Source organism: Lepisosteus oculatus, chromosome 1 (genome assembly GCF_040954835.1).
Source record: "Lepisosteus oculatus isolate fLepOcu1 chromosome 1, fLepOcu1.hap2, whole genome shotgun sequence".
NCBI classification, from domain to species: domain Eukaryota; kingdom Metazoa; phylum Chordata; class Actinopteri; order Semionotiformes; family Lepisosteidae; genus Lepisosteus; species Lepisosteus oculatus.
Window position 1 is genome coordinate 59,101,160 of NC_090696.1, and position 23,918 is coordinate 59,125,077.

At 38.5% G+C, this 23,918-nt stretch overlaps 1 protein-coding gene across 5 annotated transcripts in view; it reads right to left on the bottom strand.

Annotated features, from left to right (window-relative positions):
• The window catches only part of coro2aa (coronin 2Aa), a 77,434-nt gene that overhangs the window by 25,509 nt on the left and 28,007 nt on the right, over positions 1 to 23,918 (bottom strand). The window contains exon 2 of one of the 5 annotated variants that reach the window (XM_015345282.2): positions 14,376 to 14,398. The exons of 1 other annotated variant lie outside the window; for it this stretch is intronic. Coding sequence is in view for 1 of the 4 variants with exons in the window: in XM_006629841.3 (XP_006629904.2) it covers positions 18,754 to 18,822 (69 nt within the window). In the remaining 3 variants the exon portion in view is untranslated. Of the gene's footprint in view, positions 1 to 14,228; positions 14,351 to 14,375; positions 14,688 to 18,753; positions 18,855 to 23,918 lie in introns of those variants that run through there. 3 more of the 5 variants (XM_006629841.3, XM_015345281.2, XM_015345283.2) reach the window with 3 other exon arrangements.

The window sequence follows — 23,918 nt, forward strand, 5'->3', positions numbered from 1 at the left end:
CTGATTCGATTCTGAGCACAGGGAACTGGCATCTAGTTCTTCCACAGCCCAACAGCCATTTTCAAAACATGTTTTAGAACCTGAAGTGAATTACAACCTGTGCTTAGTTGCAGACACTGTCACCGGGTCTCTGCAACTAATGTAGGATTGGCCATAACTGCTCTACACAACATACTGAAAGCTAGTGCAGTCTGTGGAACTGTAGGTGTACACGCCCTATCTCCAATCTGCACACTGTGCTGTGTTACACAAGCTCAGACAGGCACCCTGCCTGTAGGAGAATAGCCAACTACAGAAACCCTGAGCCAAATTGCTCAAACCATCTGGAGAACGCCCACATCAACCTTGAACTGCACACTTCAATCCACTCAAGTAGCAAAAAAGCAAGAGAGAAGGTGAAAAAACGACAGACTGTGACCTTGCAATTACCTTTAACATTACCTTCTTTGAAAAAAAAAACTTTCACTGCAAGAGGTGAAGTATACGTTTTCTCTTTGATTCATAAATCTTTTCATAAGCAATAATTTTGGCTTACAAATAACATCTCATTTCCTTACAATTGGTAGGATACTAGAAGGCCCAGGAGATTTTATAATCATGAGTTTCCAGTACCCAAAATACTTCTGAAGTTTCTACGTCAACACAATTTTATACAGAACATTGTCCTTCCTGTGCTTGGGGAATGTTGTTGACTTCCTCCTGAGTGGACTACTCATTTAAAATATAAGTCATTATCCTTTCATTGTCTAGAAGCCTCCCATTATTATCCCACATGCATTTAACTTCATCATTTACTGCACTTTTGCTGTCATAAATCTAAAAGCTTTTATTATTTATTAATTAATGCCTTGATGGCAACATTCTTTTTTCCCCTCTCTTTGGCCTTTCCAATTTCGTTAACAAGGTCCACTTATTTTTTTTAAATTTTGATGATAAAATTATTTGTTTTATTTTTCCATACATCGTTCTTAATTGATTTGTGAAACCGTTTAGGATACCATTTTTTTAATTTCTTACTCTTTGGATAAATTTGGTCTCCACATTAAGGTGAATCTCTTAAACTGTTGGCATAGAGTCTTAACTTATTCCACATCTATTCTGCCCCCATTCTATTTCTCTTACGCTCTGTCTCATTCCCTACAAGAAAGTGTGCTTTGTTTTGATTTTAACTTAAAAATGTCAGTTTCCACAAACTGTACACTTCAAACATCGGCATACTGTGATTACAGTTCCCTCATGGCTCTCTTTGTGCTGTTTGGATCACAGTCTTAATTGTTGGAAAAATGGGATCAATATAAAGCAGTCATTATCAATGAAGATAGCACACCTAAAGGAGGCTCCACAGCTGAAACATTGTGTTTGTTTTCTTCTCTTTTCAGCATTGAATAAACCTTTACCTGTTCCTTCGCAGCCTACACATGCTGATGCAGCTACAGTACCTATTCTAAAGTCATTATCAATGTCCGCCATTTCGGTTTCTTTATTCATTTCGTTGTTCTATAATCTTCCCCCATAAAAAAAAACTGTTGTTCTTTTGCATTGAAATTCTTGTTTTGTTATAGAATGTTGAATTCTTGTTTATATCTGAATTTTTGCATGAAAAGTTTGGGCACCCATGGTCAAATTGGATGTTTCATAGAATCTCTAAGTGAAAAAAAGTTAACACAACCTCTGCTGGGTATAAACGTAGTACACAGTTACTCTTTATTTGCTGAATTTAACAGTTATAAAATATAAAACAGTGAATGTGGCATACAACTGTATGCAGGGCTTCACCTCCCCTCACCTAACTCTCCCATCCCTCTGGAACATCATACAGTATATCCACCAATCTTGTATACATCCCCATCAATTTCAGACAGCCATGTTTCTGTGATTACGACATCAAAACGTCCTGCTCATGTGTACCTTCTATCTAACATTCTTCTACACAAATGTTCTTAACACAAATTTCTTAACACAAATGTTCAGAAACATTTTTCTAATTAATCAATGTGCATTTTTATTTATGTAGTGCCTTTTGATGGTAGGTACTAGCCAAAAGTACCTACTAGTACTTTTTTTAGCAGCTACTGTATATCAGCCTACAGCTCACAACTGGAAACCTACTGAAGCTAAGCAGGTGTGAGCCTGGTCAGTACCTGGATAGGAGAAAAACCTAGAAAGTTGCTGCTGGAAGTGGTGTTAGTGGGGCCAGTAGGGGGTGCTCATCCTATGTCCTGTGTGGGTCCCAGTATAGTGACGGGGACACTATGCTATAAAAAGGCACTGTCTTTCAAATGAGATGTAAAACCGGGGTCCTGACTCTCTGTGGTCATTAAAAATCCCAGGGCATTTCTTGAAAAGAGTAGGGATGTTACTTCCTATTGGCCTTTACTAGTCTCCTAATAATAGGCCTCCTAATAATACCCATCATTGAACTGGCTTTATCACTCTGTTCTCTTCCCCACTGACAGCTGGCATGTGGTGGGTGTACTGGCACTGCCATCGCATCATCCAGGTGGGTTCTACACATTGGTAGTGGTGGACAGGAGCCCCCATTAACTGTGAAGCACTTTGAGTGGAGTGTGCGGAAAAGCACTATATAAGTGTATGGAATGATGATGATGATTATTATTATTAGGCTACATATGGGGATATGAATGTGCAATTCTAGAATACAATGAAACAAATAAGTCAAGCGGAATGAATGATGTTGTGTGAGTTAATCCCTTCTAAAGCACTGTAGGCCTCATGTCTAAGCAGACACAGCTGTTCTAATCCCTTTTCAAAACCACCACCTCATTTGTATTGTTTACGAGCCTGTGACAAACCCTCTTAACAATATGGTTATCCTGCCATATAAACAAATACACATATTTCATTAAGAACTGGAACTCCCTAGAAGGAATCAATGTTTTGCATAGGCCAAATGAACATGGTGAAAATCTGATTGAATCTTTTGTTTGCACATCATTAAAATGTAAAGTCTTTCACACACCTGAGTGCCTCACAAGGCTGAGGTGAACCTTGCTTCAGCAGCATGAAGTAGGACGACTGTAACATTGTCTGGGTGGGATGCTTATTTCAAATATTGGTTTAGGGGGCAAATTTTGGGCAGCACAGTGGAAAGCATTTCTGCATGGCAGCGCTGGGATCCTGTGTTCAGTACTAGCCCTGGGGTCTTATATGTGTGGAGTTTGCATGTTCTCCCCAAGTTTGTGTGGGTTTCTTCCCACAGTCTAAAAGTATACTGGTAGGCAACTTGGCTTCTGGGAAAATTGGCGTTAGTGTGTGCATGTGCATATCTGTGTGTGCTCTACAATGGACTGGTGTCCTGTCCAGGGTGTACCCCACCTTGCTGAGATAGGCTCTGGCTCCCCTGTGACCCCATAGTGGATGAAGCAGTTAGAAACTGCTGGATGGATGGATAGTCAAACTTTCCCAAAGCAACATGCTGAAAGAAGACATTTTGTCATGAACAGAGACAGATATCTTAATTTATATGCCCTAAACAGGTTAATAATAGTAATGATGGTGATGATGATATGATGTAGCTCCCACCGGGAGTATGTGAACGCAGCCAAAATACTCCAATTCACTCACCACACATCATCTCTCAGTCGGGCGGAGAACAGAGAGATGAAGCCAATTCATAGTTAGGGATTATTAGGAGGACATAATTAGTAAAGGCCAGGGAGGGAATTTGGCTAGGACAAGGGAGTAGCATCCCTATTCTTTTTGAGAATCACCTGGGATTTTTAATGACCACTGAGAGTCAGGACCTCAGTTTTACATCTCATCGGAAGGACAGTGATTTTTTTTTTTACCGTATAGTGTCCCCAACATTTTACTGGCACATTAGATCCCACCGCAGAGTGAGCGCCCCCTACTGGTACCACTAACACCTCTTCTGGCAGCAGCTAGCTTTCCCAGGAGGTCTCCTATCCAGGTACACGCCAGGCTCACAACTGTACATACCGTTTTGAACAAAGTGCAATGCTCGCATTTGAATATGTTGACACTTATTCACAATAAAATCAATCAGTTTTATATGTCAGATAAATAAATCCCTGTGCAACATAACATGCTATATGCTATTGGAATCTTACATGACTACTTGTTCCAAACAAGTCTGAGAAATCCACGAAGGCAGTTTCTCAATTACTTCAACACTTCTATCAAGTGTATATGATAAAAATGAAATCTAATCGGCAATTAGCCCTGCAATTTCTTAATTTGTTTGTACAAATAGCACAGTTACAAATACAATGGTATACCAAATTTCAACCACAATCTCCATTTCAATTAAACTTTAAAAGCAATTAATTGTACATTATTTTATTTGATTGCACCACAGAATGTTCTTTAGTTTTAGGTACACTGTCTAATTGAAGAGCCTACTTCTCATATACTACAGTACATACAAGCTAATGCCTTCAGCATGCCAGAACCAAGGCAAACAGAGCACAAACCTTTCAAATGCACATTGCATGAAAATCTGAAAAGAAAACTATAAATGAATGAATCCCGATCTTCAATAAAAAGAAACCCTCTCAGTTGGCACTTTTACAGTCCATCCTCCAAAATCCCCCATGGACAGATATGAGTTTCTAAAAAAAGATATCAACCTTGTTCACTAACCGAAACCACAGGATTAGGTTACATACGTAAAAGCAATAAAACTGAAGGGCACATCACTTTGAATATCAATAAATGGAAAGCAAAACATATTTTGACATACAAGGCCTGTTTTTGATCAAAGTGGACACAGGAGTCTACATGTGTCTATATGGCATAGGCCAAATAAGTAGAATCAGTTTTAAACTGACCAAATACAGTTTATGGCTAATACCACTTCTTTATTTAAACTTAGAACCAACACATTTATATTATATTATATATATAACACTGCATGTTTATATTATATTATACTATATTATATTATATACAGTGGTGTGAAAAAGTGTTTGCCCCCTTCCTGATTTCTTATTTTTTTGCATGTTTGTCACACTGAAATGTTTCAGATCATCAAACAAATTGAAATATTAGACAAAGATAACACAAGTAAACACAAAATGGAGTTTTTAAATGAAGGTTTTTATTATTAAGGGAAAAAAAATCCAAACCTACATGGCCCTGTGTGAAAAAGTGATTGCCCCCCCCCTGTTAAAACATAAATCAACTGTGGTTTATCACATCTTTGGAAAGCTGATTTCAATTTCTCTAGCCACACCCAGGCCTGATTACTGCCACACCTGTTCTCAATCAAGAAATCACTTAAAGAGGACCTGCCTGACAAAGTGAAGTAGACCAAAAGATCCTCAGAAGCTAGACATCATGCTGCAATCCAAACAAATTCAGTAACAAATGAGAGAGTAATTGAAATTTATCAGTCTGGAAAAGGTTATAAAGCCATTTCTAAAGCTTTGGGACTCCAGCGAACCACAGTGAGAGCCATTATCCACAAATTGCGAAAACATGGAACAGTGGTGAACCTTCCCAGGAGTGGCCGGCCGACCAAAATTACCCCACGAGCGCAGCGACGACTCATCCAAGGTCAGAAAAAACTCCACAACAACATCAAAACAACTGCAGGCTTCACTTGCCTCAGTTAAGGTCAGTGTTCATGACTCCACCATAAGAAAGAGACTGGGCAAAAATGGCCTGCATGGCAGAGTTCCAAGACAAAAACCACTGCCGAGCAAAAAGAACATAAAGGCTCATCTAAGTTTTGCCAGAAAACATCTTGATGATCCCCAAGACTTCTGGGGAAAATACTCTGTGGACTGACGAGTCAAAAGTTGAACTTTTTGGAAGGTGTGTGTCCCATTACGTCTGGCTTAAAAGTAACACAGCATTTCAGAAAAGGAACATCATACCAACAGTAAAATATGGTGGTGGTAGTGTGATGGTCTAGGGCTGTTTTGCTGCTTCAGGACCTGGAAGACTTGCTGTGGTAAATGGAACCATGAATCTGCTGTCTACTAAAAAATCCTGAAGGAGAATGTCCAGCCATCTGTTGAACCTCAAGCTGAAGTGCACTTGGGTTCTGCAGCAGGACAATGATCCAAAACACACCAGCAAGTCAACCTCTGAATGGCTTAAGAAAAAAAAATTAAGACTTTTGAGTGGCCTAGTCAAAGTCCCGACCTGAATCCGATTGAGATGTTGTGGCATGACCTTAAAAAAGCGGTTAAGGCTCGAAAACCCTCCAATGTGGCTGAATTACAACAATTCTCAGTGGGCCAAAATTCCTCCACAGCGCTGTAAAAGACTCATTGCCAGTAATCGCAAATGCTTGATTGCAGTTGTTGCTGCTAAGGGTGGCCCAACCAGTTATTAGGTTTAGGGGGCAATCACTTTTTCACACAGGGCCATGTAGGTTTGGATTTTTTTTTCCCCTTAATAATAAAAACCTTCATTTAAAAACTGCATTTTGTGTTAACTTGTGTTATCTTTGTCTAATATTTCAATTTGTTTGATCTGAAACATTTCAGTGTGACAAACATGCAAAAAAATAAGAAATCAGGAAGGGGGCAAACACTTCCTCACACCACTGTACATGCTATGCTTTTATTTAGGAGGGCACAGTGGCATAGTGGTCAGCATTGATGTCTCTCAGCACTGGGGCTCTGGGTTCAGTTGCTGAGGTGCTATCTGCATGGAGTTTGTATGTTCTGCCCATGTGGGTTTGTGTGGGTTTGCTCCAGGTGCTCTGGTTTCTTCCCACAGTTCAAAGACAAACTAGCAGGTTAACTGGCTTCTGGGAAAACTGTGTCTGGTGTGAATGTGCACATGCATGTGTGACTTACTGGTGACCCATTCAGGTTGTATCCTGCCTTGTGCCCCTTGCTCTGCCTCCCTCGCAAATGCTGAATTGCATAAAGCGGTTAGAAGATGGATGGATGGATGGATATTTTTATATAATTCCTTTAATATCATAACCTTTCCTGTTTAACCCTCTTCGCCACAAAGGCCAATACAATCTAAATTGCACAAGACACACCTTTTCATATGTGTGTTGTGTCATAGGAAAATACTGTAAAAGTGCTACTGAAACTTTCCAGAGGAACCAAAGGTCTACAAACATTTTATCCAGTTTCCTTATTGTTCACCCTCGTAATAACATGTGACAAATAAAATGTGTTTGGTTGATGTAACTACTCAGAAAATCAAAATCATTTCAAGACCAAAGGAATACAAAACAACATCCATCATTCACCTCCCTCAGGTCTAAGAAGACCCATTCTTGTGACGATAAAGGTCAACATAGCATTTTATCAGAACCCTGTTCCCTTATGACTAATTTATGAAATGTTAGCATTTTTTTTATGTCAATTCATCAGCTAAACATATGGACTGCATGAAAGAAAATAAGTAATTGTGTCAAATATCTTTGAATACAAAGAGAAAAGTTTATATTGCATATTTAATGCTACATCAGTGAGGGTATTTTGAAAAGACAAGATACTTTCAAAGAAGTGGTCAGGTTTTCTTCATAACTTATTCTTCTTGGTGTGCTTTCTAGACTCTCCTCAAGAATAAAGATCAATATACTACCATTGTTTGATGCATTCATCACACGCAGTCAAAATTTAATGCAAAACAGCAAACAAGTGCAAAGTGCTTTCTGCCTGTTCATATCGATTAAATGAAATGTTTTTTCCTGTTCAAACATTCATGAAGCCTCTGCAGAGAACACTGTGCATGCTGAATGACCTTGGTTCCGTATATCACTGTTAGTGTCATTACCCAATTTACAGGAGCTCTTCCAAGATTCCTCTTCAGACATTTGCTCTCATATATACCCTTCATGCAAGAATATCCAGAGACACATTCTTTTTTCTTGTACTACAGCAATCTCTGAGCTAACATTCCTCTGACACTTCTTATTAACAATCTACAGAATTATTACACACACACACATGCAGGTTTTCTATTTGACTCCAACCAAGAAATAATAAATTCTCCTCAGAAGCAAAATCAGGCCGAAATTCAGGTTTTATGAAAAGTAATACTGTGTGGCTCTCATCTACTAAAGTTCTTGTTTCTGTCAGTTTGGAATGTACTTTCTATTACTATCAACTAGATGATTAACTACAAAAAAGGGTCTTGGTACGACTGACATTGAGCAAGATCTTAAGCAACAGAAAAAAGACATTTGGAATGGTTATATGTTGCAACCTGACCCAACTTCAGTGTGAATCTTAATAGCCTGGAATGTTCTGGTTTAGCACTTCGAAATACTGGCAAGAATTGATCAGTAGTGGTAGTAGTGGTAAATAGTAATAGCCTTAATAGGTTATAATCATTACTTACCACCAGGGGATGTTTTAACTGACCGCTCCATGTCTAAAAAATACTGTTCCTTTTTTGTAAACAATACCCTGCTCAATCCTAGTTTTAAATGTACATACTAACTGCTCAAATCTACACAGCCACCATTGAACTACATAACAAACCTATGTTTTAGTAATTAGCCACTGTAACGTGGCAACAAAAATTTAAGATAAATAAAAATAAACATTTTAATTTCAGCTTAAAATAGGTAAAATACTGTGCAGGCCTAAATGTTAGACCAACATCCTTTGATAATGCCAGGAATTAAATTTATCACTCTGAAGAACAGAAGCCATCCTTCCTGTGCAAAAGACACTGTGCAGGCTAAATGTCACATGGTCAATCCAACTCAAATTAATCTTTCACTAAAAAAACTGAGAAAAATCAGTGCATTTGAGGGTCTCCAAATGAACTTCAAGGCACAATGATTGGGATGGCTCTGTGTTGTACTTTATTCTGAATAGCAGAAAGTGAACCTCAGATAAAAATCAACAAATGTGTGGATATTTTAGGAACTAAACAAGACTGGTCAGTACAGCAGTGTGACATTCGCAATGGTTCTGTGCAGAAAAACAACACAAATTCCTCTTCCACATCCAGCAGTTGCCCGCACTTTCTCTCTCTGCCCTCCGAGTTATTTCCCTGCTCCCTGATTAGCACGGCCACTGTAATGAAAAGGGCAATAAAACCGTCAGAGAGCCTGTAATGTCGTCTCCAGCCTGTCATTCCCCACACTGCTGACACAGAACCTTTAGTGTTCGTTATAACAGAAACACAAGACCACACTGAGATGTGGAAACTGGGTAGTGGGTACTTGGGCAAGCAGAAGCTCTTTCACTCGCTAGATTTGTCTCAAAGATCTAATCCGTTCCCTGACTAATTTCAAAGCTGCGCTTAACAGCTTTCGGCTCAGTTTCATCCTGTTCTGCTCCTCCATACAAGACTCAGTCATCAAGGATCACAGGCTACAACATGAATAGTTATAATGCTGTTTGCGACCACTTGTGGATTCCTAGTCACCAATGACATACAGTAGTCCAAATTGAAAAGCCTAACTAGCCTTTACCAGCTGAACTAGTTTAATTATGAATGTCAAAGCACATGCTGAAACTAGAGAACTACTTTTTCAATTGTAACTGAATTCAAAATGAATCATATCTGTTGTATTTCCGGTATACATTTCACATGCATCTGTGTCTACGCCAATAAATTAATTTCTGGCAAATTAGGAAAAAGAACCAAATGTTCCTTAATTGTAAATGATGTTATTGATAAGGAATAAAAACTTTCCATTAGCATAAACATTATCTGCCACCATGTAGCTTAATGTTCCAATTTACAACAGTCTGAAGGCCAATCTCCCGATGTAATAAGAGAAATCTGACCCAGTGATTTACATGCCTAATAAGAGATGAATGGAAAGCAGTTTTATAAGCCAAGGCCTGTACAACAGACACAAAATGGACAATAAACCAATCCAATCTTGATATGTGAAGGTGGATAATTGTAACCAGTGCAGTATGATTCTGCTTCACAATTATGAACTTCATTAGTGCACAGCACGGCACACTAAGTACTGATCTTATTTCAGTTTGATTGAATTACCTCCCCTCATTTGCTAACTTGCTTATGGTTTTTCTTACAATCAGACAAGTTCTCTTAAGTTATGCATTTTACATCGGTGCCTCTGCACTGAGAAATGTAATGATGTTTTATACCAAACAAGCCTTTTATATATTGACTTCTGCACTGTCTCTAGGTTCACACTGAAAGGCTTCAATGGACTGGGCTCTTCACAACAGTTCATAAAGCACTACATTTAGAAAATTAACACATTGGACATCAGGCCAAGAGACCTTTCTAGTCATTTATGTAATGTCTTGCATAGTTTACTCTCAGGACAAGTCATCCTGAAAGTATTTTATGTAAGACATTAAATTAACAAACTGGATGAGCACAGTACATGCAGTGGCATAGTGATGAAGCAGTTAGGACTGCAGTCTCACAGCCTTTTGTATCCTGGGTTAAATCCAGGCTGCAGCACTGTTTGTGTGGGGTATGCATAGTCTTCCCCACATCTGCATTTGTTTTCTCTGAGTGGTTCAATTTCTTCTAACCTCCCAGTGGTATGTTGGCCATGTATGGGTTTGTATGTGTGTGTGCCCTGTGGATAACCAGGCTTCCCAATCATGGTGTAATCACCCTTTACACCCTGTGCTTCCACAATAGTCTCTAGCTTGTATCAATCCTTACCAGTGAATTGCAGGAAAATAAACAGGTGCATGGATGCGCTCTTCAGCCCAACCGTCACTATTCTGAACCTCCGTCATGTTAACATCTAACTCTTATTGACCTATAGGTAAAGAATGATTGGAAGAGTGCAGATTGAGAACATGAGAAAAGAAGAGAGAGGAGATCATTCAGACAACTCGCCCATTTGATTGTTAGACCTGGCTAAAGGTCTGATCAAGCCTTTTCTTGAAGGAAGGCAGGGCATGTCTGGGTTGCTTGTTCCAAACGCCCACAACCTTTTGTGGAGTGTCTTTCTTTTGCGTGACAGGGTAAATAACACATGGCTTTACTTTAACAGGCTTTGATTTTTCATTTTAGAAATAACCTCTATAGTAGGTATCGTTTCCAGTACTATGGCCTGTGTAATTAGATTAAAAAATGTTGATACATATGGGTGTGCATGGTTGTGTGTTCTTTTACATATTGCAACTATAGTGTGAAAGATGCCTAAACTAACCTGTAATTAATACAAAAATGGGTTTAGTTCTGTCATTCAATAATATTAGCTTATGGATTGAAATTGCATCATCGTCTTCTGGACCTATTCTCTATTGATTTTATAATTGAAATTAGTACAACATAAACCAAACTGAACCTTTTTTCTCTTAAATGCCAAGCAGGTATTGCTTTAAATAGGTGTATAAAACCTGTAGAGTTGCAGCTTTTGCAGCATAAGAGCTCCTTCACAATTTCTGGTGTTTACACCCAGCCTGCAATTCTAAGAGGGCTCAGCTGAGCCTGTGATGGTGACGTTATCCCCTAGACACACAGTTACAATTTCTCCCAGGGTGCAGGAGATGGTATCTAGTGTAGTGGAGCGTGCCGCTGTCCAGAAAGTAGTGCTTTGTAAGCTCGGAGCTCGTGAGCGACTGTGGTCGAATCCCAGCAGGGGCAGAGCAGAGCTGCACCCATCACACAATCATCATCATATCTCTTCTTGACATTTGAAGTGCTTATTAAAGGGAAACGAATATCATATCGCTTGTCCCTGCGTGACCGTAACTTTACAGTCATCTCAAGGGCACAATCCTCTGTGCAGTCTAGAGAAGGATGGATATTTTGCTGTGACTAAGACAAACACTTTTATCAATTGGAAACAAAGTTCTTCATCACCTTAACAAAGACAAAACAACCTTTGGACTTCTCTTTGCAACTGAGCGACTTTCTGCCTCAACATTCCGAGTGAGAAAACTGCTAGGAAAGCAACATCCTGCGCCACATTTTAACAGCTTTAAATAGTGATACTAATGGAGTTAGGACCAAAGAACTTCGTAGACTGATGTTTTATCCATTTTTTGACAAATTTATGACGGAATGCATGTGCCTAACTAGAGTACAATTTTCAGTATTGATTCAAATGGTCACCCATTCACTAGTGCATATCTTCAGCATTAAGGCGCAAGACAGATACAAAGATCTGTGCTGAGGTTTCAGCCCACAGGTCAGTGAAGTGGATTGTCGGAGATAAAGAAAGACTTGTGAATACGCCTGACTTGTTGTGTATTTTCATTCCCACGTCAATTAACCAGCTTGATTTGGACGATTGTAAATTTCAGCTTTATTTATTCCTTATCATCATACACACATATCTCTAATTAGTCAATGGGTTCAAATTGTGTTAAATGTATTGTGTGTCGTGTTATGTCTTTTACTTGTCTTCAGAGCAAATTTTCCATTTGGGACAATAAAAGAAATAAGTAAGACATATCGCATTTGTCTCTTGTCTATTGTTTATAAACAGAGAATAGTACATTATTATTTTTTATTTAGTATTGATGTAAATTTACTCTAAAACAAGGAGCAAATTGCATCCATGTTAGTATCTTATAGGTTTAATCAGAATAGGCCCAAAACACTATATTAAAAAAAAGCTGGTGCTTCTTCCCTATTGTGTCTAGAGTGTGAATGATAATTGCTTGTGCAAAGTCTATGTGCTTCAAGTCAGAAACTGTGCCTGAAGCAAGGTCACCGACTCCTTTTGCCTAAGAATGTATGTTACTGTTATTACATTCTAGGCTTACAAGGAAATGGGCCAATTCTACTAGGACGGAATGTAAGTGAGATGCACCAGCCTGGGCTGAGCAGTCGCCTGTGCTGTTGTGTAAGCTTTGAAATGGAAATTTGAACTTGGGGGTGTCCAGGTGATTCAGAATTTTGTCTACATTCCTGTCTGACACACCACCAAGCACTGGCTCGGTTTGTAAGACACAAGGTTCCTGGAAACCGGATCACTTTTAGACATTCAATAGCCCCCAGCTGTGTGTGATACATAAAACAAAATGACATTTATGGACACACTATAGATGATATGAAAAAAAGTGCTTGTGGTATTATGATGAGCTTACAAGCCCTCTGGACTAGAAAAGTGGCTTCTATTCTTATAGCCTGTTGTCTCCTAAGAGCTACTCAGCACAACTAGATGAAATTGAACAGCAAAGGAGTAATGACGTCATCTAAAAGGTTGGAGATGCAGCTTCAGCACAATTAATTTTGAGCACAATATCCCCAGTTGTGGGCGGCACAGTTCGCACAGCTGCCTCGCAGCGCTGGGTCCCTGGGGTTAATTCCTGAGGTGCTATCTGTGTGGCGTGGTGAGTGTGCGTGCGTGTGCCCTGTGTTGGACTGGTGTCCTGACAGACTGTACCCTGAGTACATCCGTTTCGCATAGAGATCAGCTCCAGCTCCCCCTTGACCGTGAAGTGGAGTAAGCGGTAAGAAAATAAAGGGATTAATCCCTTGTTCCAGTTCTTGTATGATAATGATACATGGAGTCCCCTTCTCACCTAAGAGCTGACTGTATCGTTAACATGATGTCAGTTTCGGCATTCTTGTTGTCTTGCTAATTAAACTGGAATTTGCACCTGGTGCTCCTGTCCAACTTAACTGATTGTTTCAATTTCTTCCAGACTATATTACCATTTGCCACTGTATATTTTTCTTGTTAAAATAAGTCCTACTGCAGGTCTATTTATTTAGCATTTTTATGTAACATCCTGGCTTTAACAGAATGAGAGATTCACTATTACCAAGAGAGTCAACCTGAGTTTATGGTGAAATATACCATGAAGGCTACAACAAAGCCCAAGCAGGGTACTGCACACCTAGTGTAAATATTTACTACACCATTTGTTGTTTTAAAGGAGGTCCTAGAGGTGAAGTCCTTGTAATGTCAACAATTTCACATCAGAGAAACACCTGTGTACAGGTAAAGCAATCGTTAATCTAATGCATTCTTCATCAGAAGGTGCTCCAGGTCAGAACAATCGGGAAAGCCAAGCTTTTTGTTTTATTTAATAACACTCTATGGAGCCTATGGAGGCTTGTGATAGAAACGCCAGAGCTGGTTTTACAACATATTCCATGAAAACACCAGGCTTACAGCACAGTTTTCAAATACTAAGACAAATCAGAGAAAGGATGGAGCAAATACTACATGAGGATTTCTGGATTTTTTTTTAATCTCACCTGCCCTCCCATTCTGGTAAAGAAAATCCTAAACATTACTGTTGCTTTCTAACACATCTGCTTTAATCCCTCTAATGAGCCTCAGAACGTAATCTGACAGCACAGTGGAAGTTTGCTATAAACTACACTTTTACAGGTTGCTCACTTACCTGCTAAGCTTTAGAAAGAAAGTGCTGCCCGGTTATCTTGGCTCACATTTCAATTGACACGCAGGACACACTTTAATGAGCAGAACCTTGAAAAGCAATGATTCGTAAGGCTGAAGCTACCCTGCAAGTACTCCGAAGTCTACTCACCCTGTCTTCGTCACGAAGATGTACTGTAAGGAACAGAAAGAGGTGGGAGGGTTAGAAAACGTGGGCGGCAATCCAGTCCAAAGTGGATTTTCACCAGTTCCCAATCATTTGTTGTAAACCTTTTCAGCGCAGGTGATGGCTGGATCCCTGAGGTGGAGAAAACAGCCTAGAGGGGAGAGTATCTTGAAGCTCCCACTTCGATATCCACAAGAAAAGATTTTGCCCACAATCTGTGAGCATGCAACATTGCACGGGCAAATGCAGAGAGCTCTGAGGCAGGCAGTGACTACGCGAGTCTGCGAGTGTGTGTACACTTCTGGATGGGAGGTTCTTAGCCCTGCAGTAAGACTATGAAAGCAGGTAATCAGAAACCTGACTGCTCCCCCTGAGCCACTCCTTCTTGGGCTCTTCCACTAGGCTTGTTTATTTAGAAGGCCATCTCTCTTCAACACCTGTGGCAACTGACTGTGACATTTAAATGAAATGGTTTTGTCTCTCCACACTCTTTTTTTATTCCACATTTTCCTTACTTGTCATGTGCTGTGCTCCCACCTGGCTGGGCCAAAAAAAAACAGTCACTCACTAAACAAGAATTACAAAGTTCTGTCTCATACTCACTGAGCAACCCCAGCCACTCATTTTAACATTGAAGGTCCTGTACCAGGATTTCTTTGGTAGACTCATGCAAATTATTTTTTGTACCCTCTAGGAATAACAATGTGGGGCAGAGCAGTGGATAACATGCTCACATACTAACAAGCATACCATCAGGATTTGACCAATATAAAGACATTTTATTCTCGATGATTGTTTGAGTAACAGGGATCATTTTCATCTCAGAACCCAACCAGTTCTCTGCCATCTTGAGGTGTTTGAGACATTTATATCATCCACCTAGATTATTTGGGATTTTGTTCTACATTTTCAACATTTCAGTGAAGGACTGAAGGACCTTTGTTTCATGTTGCCAAATATACAGGTGTGTATTGCACAACAAAAAGTTTGAAGACGCTGCCATCTTCAGTTTTGTATGAACCAGTAAATATTGACTTATTGCAAAACCTTCCATCATTTACTGCATCTTTAGTTTTCTGAAAAGCAGAGGCAGGGATCAGATGGGCTCAGGTCAAAAGAAGCAAACATTAAGATAAGATCACAAAACAAAGAATTGTTATGGGAAAGGGACAAGTAACTTTCTGAATTACCGTGTAAAATTGTCCATAAATACATTACAAAAAGCTGGAAGTTCATTCCTTGCCTAGGGCTGATGAATATCGAATATAAGCAAAAGCTCTGTTGAATTAGTCAGAACAACTGTTCCTCTTCCAAATCCTGCTCCTTCGAAACCTCAATTTCATAAACATCCAAATCCAGTACATTTTACAGCCTTTCATTTCAGTTTACAGTAAAAGTTTGGTTTAAGGACTAATGGAGATGGAAACAGGTGAGGATTTGTTATTGCCAAATGTCTGCTGAAATACAAATGACGATTTTTCAGCTCAAAAACAAGCTATTATGTGAGATACTGTATATATATGATTTCTGGATTTTTTAACAATTGCAATCAATATAGTCAATGGAAATTGTGCCTGTACTTTGTATCATAAATGTGTTGTAAATATGCTGTATTGAATTTGCTAAAGCATACGAAGTGCAAACACTCATCATAAGCAAGGGCACCCTTGATATTCCTTTATTTTTAAGTTATGGAGTATTGATATTTACCTTGTTTAATTATTTGTGTATTTTAAAGAGATTTTTTACATATTTCTAGTATATTTAGTGTATTTTGTAAAATGATTGTTTTTATTTTAATGGGCTAAAGCATTCAAAACACATAAAACCAATTCTCCTACCCCTATACCAATGCCCTATATATTTTCCATTATTACAGAGAAAGTCCAGTATTTATAAAATCCAAAGTCCAGTAAACCAAGGGTTTACTGTATTCAAATAATGGGCAATAATTTATCAAGCCTTGTGGTAGGAAATTACACCATTCTAAAATTCACATCCTTCTCACTTGTAAGTCTGAATTTCAGTTGAGCATTCTACAAAAGTATTTCTTCTTTTTTAAAATGTCACAAAATTATTCTTAAAAACATGTCTATCTACAAGGTGTAATAAGACATACACGTATCTCAATGATACCTACCATTTACATTTTTGGTCAGAACCAGACTGAAACTCTTAACATCTACCAAACAGTGAAATAGAGTCAACTGTATTTAAATCTTCAGTCTCAGATAATAGCTTCTAATATTGTGAATGCAAATGTTCTGGAATACACTTTTGTGAGTGGTATCCATGAGTGCTTGTATAGTACATTTTTATCCATCCATTTTCCAATTGTCATGGACGTCCAAAGGGACTAACCGTGGGGAGTAGGAGAGCGGAAAAAGACCCATATGCGTAGCGGCGAGACGGGAAAAAGGACCGGGTTCATTAGTGCAAAGAGTTCAGGAATGTCGTATAGAAACCTATACCCTCAGGGAGCGGACGTGGGGCGCCCTGGTGCTAGGTGGGTCTCAGGACATCCGAACGTCAATGCTGAGCGAGGACAGAGTGAGAAACCCGGAAATATATAGCCCAAGGGAAAGAGAGGGACCGGAAGGACAACAGACCGGAAACTAGGGACAGGACAGAGAAGGAGTGCCCTCTGGCTGCAGAGGGTGTGACACCAATTGCTTTATCCAGTACAACATCATAGGAAAGCCAGAGCTCAACCTGACAAACAATGGACGCGAGTGGAGGTACATCCAGGGTGGACGTCAGTCCATCACAGGGTAGATACACAGACACAAACACAGACGCACAGACTCAAATCAGGGCCAGTTTTGAAAGATTCCCATTCATCTGCCATTTTGTCTTTGGACTGAGCGAGAAAACCAGAGCACCTGAAGGAAATCCATATGAACATGAGAAGAACATACAAACTGCACAGAGATAGTACCCCAGGAATTTGAAACAGGGCCTCAGGGTGGTGAGGCAGCAAAGCTAACTACTGCACAACGTGCTGCTTCAATAGTGCATTTTTGGCCAACAAATGTCTTTTTTGATAATGGATTTTGGATCTTGGATTTCATTCTGTTTACTGCTCCTGGAAATTCTTTAAAAAATGACATGTTGGACATACGTGTTCAGGTTGAGCAAAATCTGGTTGCACACAACTTGAGTACTAGATGCACAGAAAATATTGTAGTACATACAATGGTGTAAAATAACATTGGCACAATCTGAAACGCTACCATGAAAAGAAAAAAATAATGGAAATCCTTCCATTTATAACTCTGTTCTGTGCTAATTTATGTAAAACAAAATGAAGAAAGGGAATTCTGTGGAGAATCCAAAAATGAAAATTATTGTTTTAATTTGTTTCATAGCTTCCAGCACAAATATCTGAAAAAAAATATAATTATGCAAGAAAAACTGAGACAAGTGCTAACATACTCACACCGATGTATAGTAATTCAAGCACATTGTATCAATTAACAATGAAAGCACTCGAAATACGGCAATAGCTTGTTCACATTGTTTAATGGAATTGAAGTAATCACTAGGACCAGGAGAATGTAACAAATAATTTGAAAGAACAGCTGACAATATTGTCACCTTGCTCTCTAAAAAGCAGTCTTACTACATTTCCATATTATGTGTGCCTGAGGGTCACACATTCTGAATAATTTTTTACTTGTTTTTGTAAAAGAACAAAGATATTTCTCTTTAAATGAGTTCAGATGTCTTTCCAAAGCACCATACATTGTCAATTAGAGCTTGGTAACCGTGAGTTAAAGTTCTTTTGCAAAAACTGAAACAGAATGTTGTCCCATGAAAGTCTCTGACTTTGTTGTAAGTCGTGGCTGGAGCTTATTGTGGAAAATTTTAAACTGTTCCTGTGGACTGGGATGGGGTCTTTTTCAGTGAATTAGCATTGAAGCCCAGTTTTTATTGGAGCTGGAAGTAAACTCACAACACAACAGGCATTAATCAGAAACACACAAACTTGTATCTAAGAACAAATCCACAATAAAGCCTAAGGAATTGACTTAACTGACCATCTTTCTAAACCCATGTTATGCTCAAAGTGGACAGGTACAACTTTTCTTCTAATTCTGCTGCACCAGTTAGCCTGAAACTCCCTGCCCTGAGTAATAGGGACTAACTCTTTTCAGCGGGTCAAAACGCAGTTCAGCCCTTTTATCATTGGCAGTTGTCTTTGTTGAAATGCGTGAACACTCTTGACTTATATGTGTGGTGCCCTTTTGTCGCTTAAGCCGAAAGAAAACAAAGCCCTACCCAGATGTAACAGAAGCTTTTCTTTAATAACCGAAGCATTAAAAAAAAAAACCTCTTAAAAGGCACAAAGCGTTATCTTTACCTCAGCACGGGTGTTGGCTGCAGTTGTGTTGCCTGTTGTTGTTTTAACTGCGTCCAGGGTGTTCCCCATAGTTGTTCAGCGTTTCACAGGTGGTTAATTGGGTAGTTAATGGGGCTACAGTACTTATCCCAATACACCTCTTCCTGATGCAACAAGGAGGGAAGAGCCTCTTTTATGTGGCAAGTTTTTCTAGTCACACCTGTTTAGAACTCTAGGCCCCACAGAGCTAAACAGACATTCTTGCGTGGTGGAGTACAAATTTTGCTTAACATATTTATAGAATGCAAATTTGATGAGCACCCTTCAGAAGACAATTGAGAGAGAAGAGTTACTGAAAGCTAACCTGACATTTAATCAACATTACCAGAGGCAACCGCTGTTTGTATCAACATACAAACGAAAATTGACAAAATTATGTCTCAAAACGTGACCTAGGGACAAAACGAAAGTTGCTCATCATGGATTTGTTCAAGATGTTTTAGTGCAGAGTTTCTCAAGCCTATCTTCTGTTTTTTATTTCTAAAGAGCTCTTAATTAGCAAGGGTTATCACAACTGTAACAGAATTGGTTAACTGTGTGTGGAACAGTACACATAAAGGGTTTTTAGTGTAACCAAGAAGATGATAGAGTTTAATGCTGAGTTAATAAAACAGATTTTTTAAAAGTTTCTTAAAAAAACAATGGTTCAATGGATCCATTAGGGTTAGCTTCAGTAAATTAGATATTCTGGGAAAAACTAGCCTATCTAAACCAAAATTGACAATCAGTAAAAGGAAAAACATAGCATACAGTATTTCAAACTGACCTTCTTTATCTTCTTGTGATAGAAGTGCTGAACAATATAGCTGGCAAATCATTTAAATCAAATCAGATTAAGTTTCTTTAGCCATTAAATACTGTCAACTATACAGTTACCTGCCCAGATTAAAAAAAAAAAACATTGGTGATACACCAGCAGTGTAGAAAGTCTATGAGTCTGTTATTTTCCTATGCATTGGAATTTTAGGTGTGTACTGTATCTATACATTTCACTGCCGCCTATGATTATGACTTTATTGATTATGACACATACTGGCAAGGTTAAGCAACTCATTAGTGCTTAAAATTTGATTTGGAGTAGTACTGTATGCATTGCAATTGGTCGACAACCTCAGCATCATACTTGACAAGATCTGAAATATAAAATGATACATTTCAGTCCTTTAATGATGTCTTTTACTGTTCTGTCTATTTCAAAAACTTTTTTTTTTACTGTAGTACTGTATATAACTGTAGTACCATTCACAATCAATCAAGGTTTCTTCTCAAGAAAACAAAAATGATTATGTATCAGGCACAAACATTTTGGGATTTCTTGAAACTCAAGAGAACTTTTTTCCCCGCAAATTTCAATAATCCCAAGAAACGTCTTTACATAAAAGCTGTTATTTTAACATTAATTACACCATTCTAAAATTAACATTTAACAATAAACCTTACCACAAACATACAGCTGCCTATATACTATGCCCTGTTTGACTCATATTTTCCCTTGCCTGTGAACTTTTATGTATGTTCAGATAAAGTAAAAGAGATTAATCTTCATAAATTTGAGCTTCAAGGGCTAAAGCACTAATGTCTGTTTTTCACTGTACATGAAGATGTTAAAACAATAAAACAGGAATTTATTCATATAGAAATAGCTCTTCAGAATTACCATTACCAGGTTTGTAATATAAATACATTATTATTTGTGTGACTACAAAATTCACTCGACATCTCTTTTGTGCAATATGATAAAAAGGCTTTGAAATCACCTTTTAAAATATGGCTAAATTTTAAGAAATGTCACATTCTGGTACATGCTCTAGTAGGCACCATTTACTAAATTGAGATAATTCTTAACTTCATTTTTAAAAGTATCTTGCTCTGCTTTTAATATCTAACCACTGACCACTCCCTACAGGCTTCATGTAATGTCTTGTGAGGCTTTATGTATTACTCAAATCTTAAGCAGGAATCCTCACAGACTCAAAAGTCAATACATACAGGTATGCCAGCTGGACTTGCTCTGTGTTGCTGCCTCTCTGACTCACTAATCCTTCATAAAGCTTAACAAAATCAGCTGTTGTGTAGCTGTTGTGAATTTGCAAAGACATGTCATACAAAGTTAGATGCTATTACATGTTATTTATTTTTTGCTCTTTTGCATCTGAAGCATTGACATGAACTTTTTTTTCTAATGTATTAACTTGTTACACATACTGTACAGTACATCCATATCGCAGCCTAGATAATTCAACATCTTCTTTTTAAGTGAGATATCAAGTAAGTTTATTCAAGAGTTTTGGAAAACATGACAGAATTATAATTAATAGCAGCAATTCCATTTGTTATAGCCAAAATAACGGTTGAAAGAGCCTCTCTTTAAAACTGGAGCGAACTGAATTGTCTCATTAAAATACCTGGTAAGATTTCAAGGAATTTCAGTACAGAATAACATAGGAACAAACAAATCAAACATAGGACAAAACTGGACAAGGACGAAAAACAAAATGAAAATCTGGCTGTATCTTCTTTTAAGAAGGAAAAAGATGTCGGTTTATAAACAGATGGAGCATTACATGAGGCTACAATTCTTTGTCATTTATCATAATAATGCAGTGCTCTTCATACGCAATCCGATGCAGATTATTATCCAGTAATGGACACAGGTCATTTTATGTTGTCAATGGGTGACATTAACATCCTTTTTAGTAAATGCTGGGTACTTTTTTATATATTTTTCTCCTTTCTCTTTTACACTCACACGCACGTACAAGACATTAAACTGAGGTCCTGACTAATTAGTCATTAAAGAGATCATGTTGATGTCTGAAACCCTTGTGCCCTGGATACATTCCACTCTGTGCTTGCACAACCAGGCTTACCCATCCGTTCAAATGATTAAGTCATCCTTCACTTTTTCACCTGTTCTGCTGTGTTGTGGGGCCGTTGCAGTTTAGTGGTGGATGCAGAGGGTCCCCTTCTATATGAAAAGAGCTTCACAAATGCATGTAATTAAAGGGTAAAGTCCATAAAAGAGCCACAGCAGCTCATCAGGCCAGAGCTCACTCTGGTTTCCATGAGTTCAGCATGTATTACCCCCCCAGCAATGAATCCCCATTCATACAGCTGGGTGGATTGGAGCAAACAGGGGTAAAGATCCTCATTCAGGGGTACAGCACCAGTGTCTGTAGTGGTCACTTCAACCCACAATCTGTCAGTTATGAGTCTAGTGTTTTACCCACTTTGCTTATGCCACCGATGAATACAAGCAATTATTGCTTAGAAAAAAATCATAGTAAAAAAGCTTTAAAATGGGATGTTATTTTTCCAGGATTATCAAGGTAAAGAACATATTTAAATGAAAATATCTAAAATTATGCAGATTATGTAGTCATGCCTTTTTTTCTGCAAAAGTATTAAGTGCTAAGAGTATCTCATCGTTGGCAACTCAAAGCAGAACAAGCTCTTTGTGATTATTAGGCTCTGAGAATAGATGTGGTACTACTGTATACACATTCAAAAAACTGAAAATTGTAGTTTTGTAGCTATAGAACCTTAATGGGGGCAAACATTTGAATCTGTTAATTCAAAGGCATCTTTGGTGGTTAAGTCCATGCTAAAAAGTAGAAAGAAGGAAACCACAATGTTTTAGCAGTGGAAACTTCTTCAGATATGTTACTTTGTGGGTTTTTTTTCTCTTTATACCTTTCAGCATGGAAAAAAACCTCTGTGTGTTATTTTTGTAGGCCTCACACTGATGCAGCTCCCCAGTCGAATAACTATCCAATTAGTTCAAAACTTTAAAGTTAAATGCAAAGCCAGAATTTAGCCAGAATTTCTACAAATATATAAGGAGGCATTTTCCTTTCCATGCTCAGCAGCATTACTGCAGACACAGTGCCACACAGAAAGAGCAGCAGGAATTGCTGGCTATACCATCAGAAGATGACAAGTTAATGAATACAGCCTTTGAGATTGTTCATTTTTCCAAAAGGCTTGCTGTTTTTCAAAAACTCTGCAAAACAGATAGAAGAGCTATTCTAATAAAACAGTTCCCCCTTGGGCACCTTGCTTTTCATGGGATAGCACTGTTTGTAGGTCACATCAAAGAATATCTTGTGGTGGATGGGAGATGGCAACAACTGCCATAACCTGTGTAGAATCATGTTTCCAGAGATCATGCAAAGCCTAAACAATACACATGTTATGGAGCAAGATGTAATTCTAAACAGGTAAACCTACTGCAATACATGTATGTGCCAGATCTACAATAATATGTAAAAAAAAACATTTCAATGTCTTTCATAATATGGGTGGTAAGGCCAAGAATAAAAAAAAGATGTAGATGTGAGGAACCTGCAGTTTGCCAGTAGAGAAAGTCCCCTCCTCTTAATGCAAGATCATGAGACTGTTTTCAGCAAAAGCCCTTGTGCCCAAGGACAGCTGTACATGTGTCACCTACGGCGGTCGACAAAGAAGTGAAGAAAACAGAAACGGCGGCGAAAGAAAATGCACTCGCTCCTCGAGAGATATCAAAAGTAGTCTGTATTAGGGCAACTGTGTCGCGTCTCCCAGCTGCCAAGAGGCTGCCTCCATTCTGAATGGGTGCTGCAATATCAGGAGCAGGTAGCACATAGGAGAACTGAATATCAAACAGAAACTCTAGACAGGGCTGGCAGGGCTACTCTGCCCACAGCAGGCTGCAGTAACCCGAACCCCAGTGAATAAAGGCAGAACGGCGTGAGCACAGCTAAACCCTTTTTATTGCTTTTCATATCTGGACAACAAAAGGCTTTTCAGGCTACAGAAACCAAGTATTGTAACTCCAGAGTCTAGGCAGAATCCGTCCACGTATACAAACATTCACACATCCTCATATCCATGTTTGCTGGCTAGTTTGAAAGTGACACACTAAATGGGGTAAAAACTGATCAAATAGATTTTTTTTGTCACTTGTAAATTTTTAAAAACATTTGCTTGATTTATTAAAATTCAAGTTCTTTATTTACTCTGCATGGAAATTCTGGGTTTCTGGAGTAATAATTTTTGTTGGAAAAGAGTAATTTTCCCATGACAGTAATACAGTCAGAATTTATCCTTACATTCATAACACTATTATTATTTGTTCAGCAGGCATG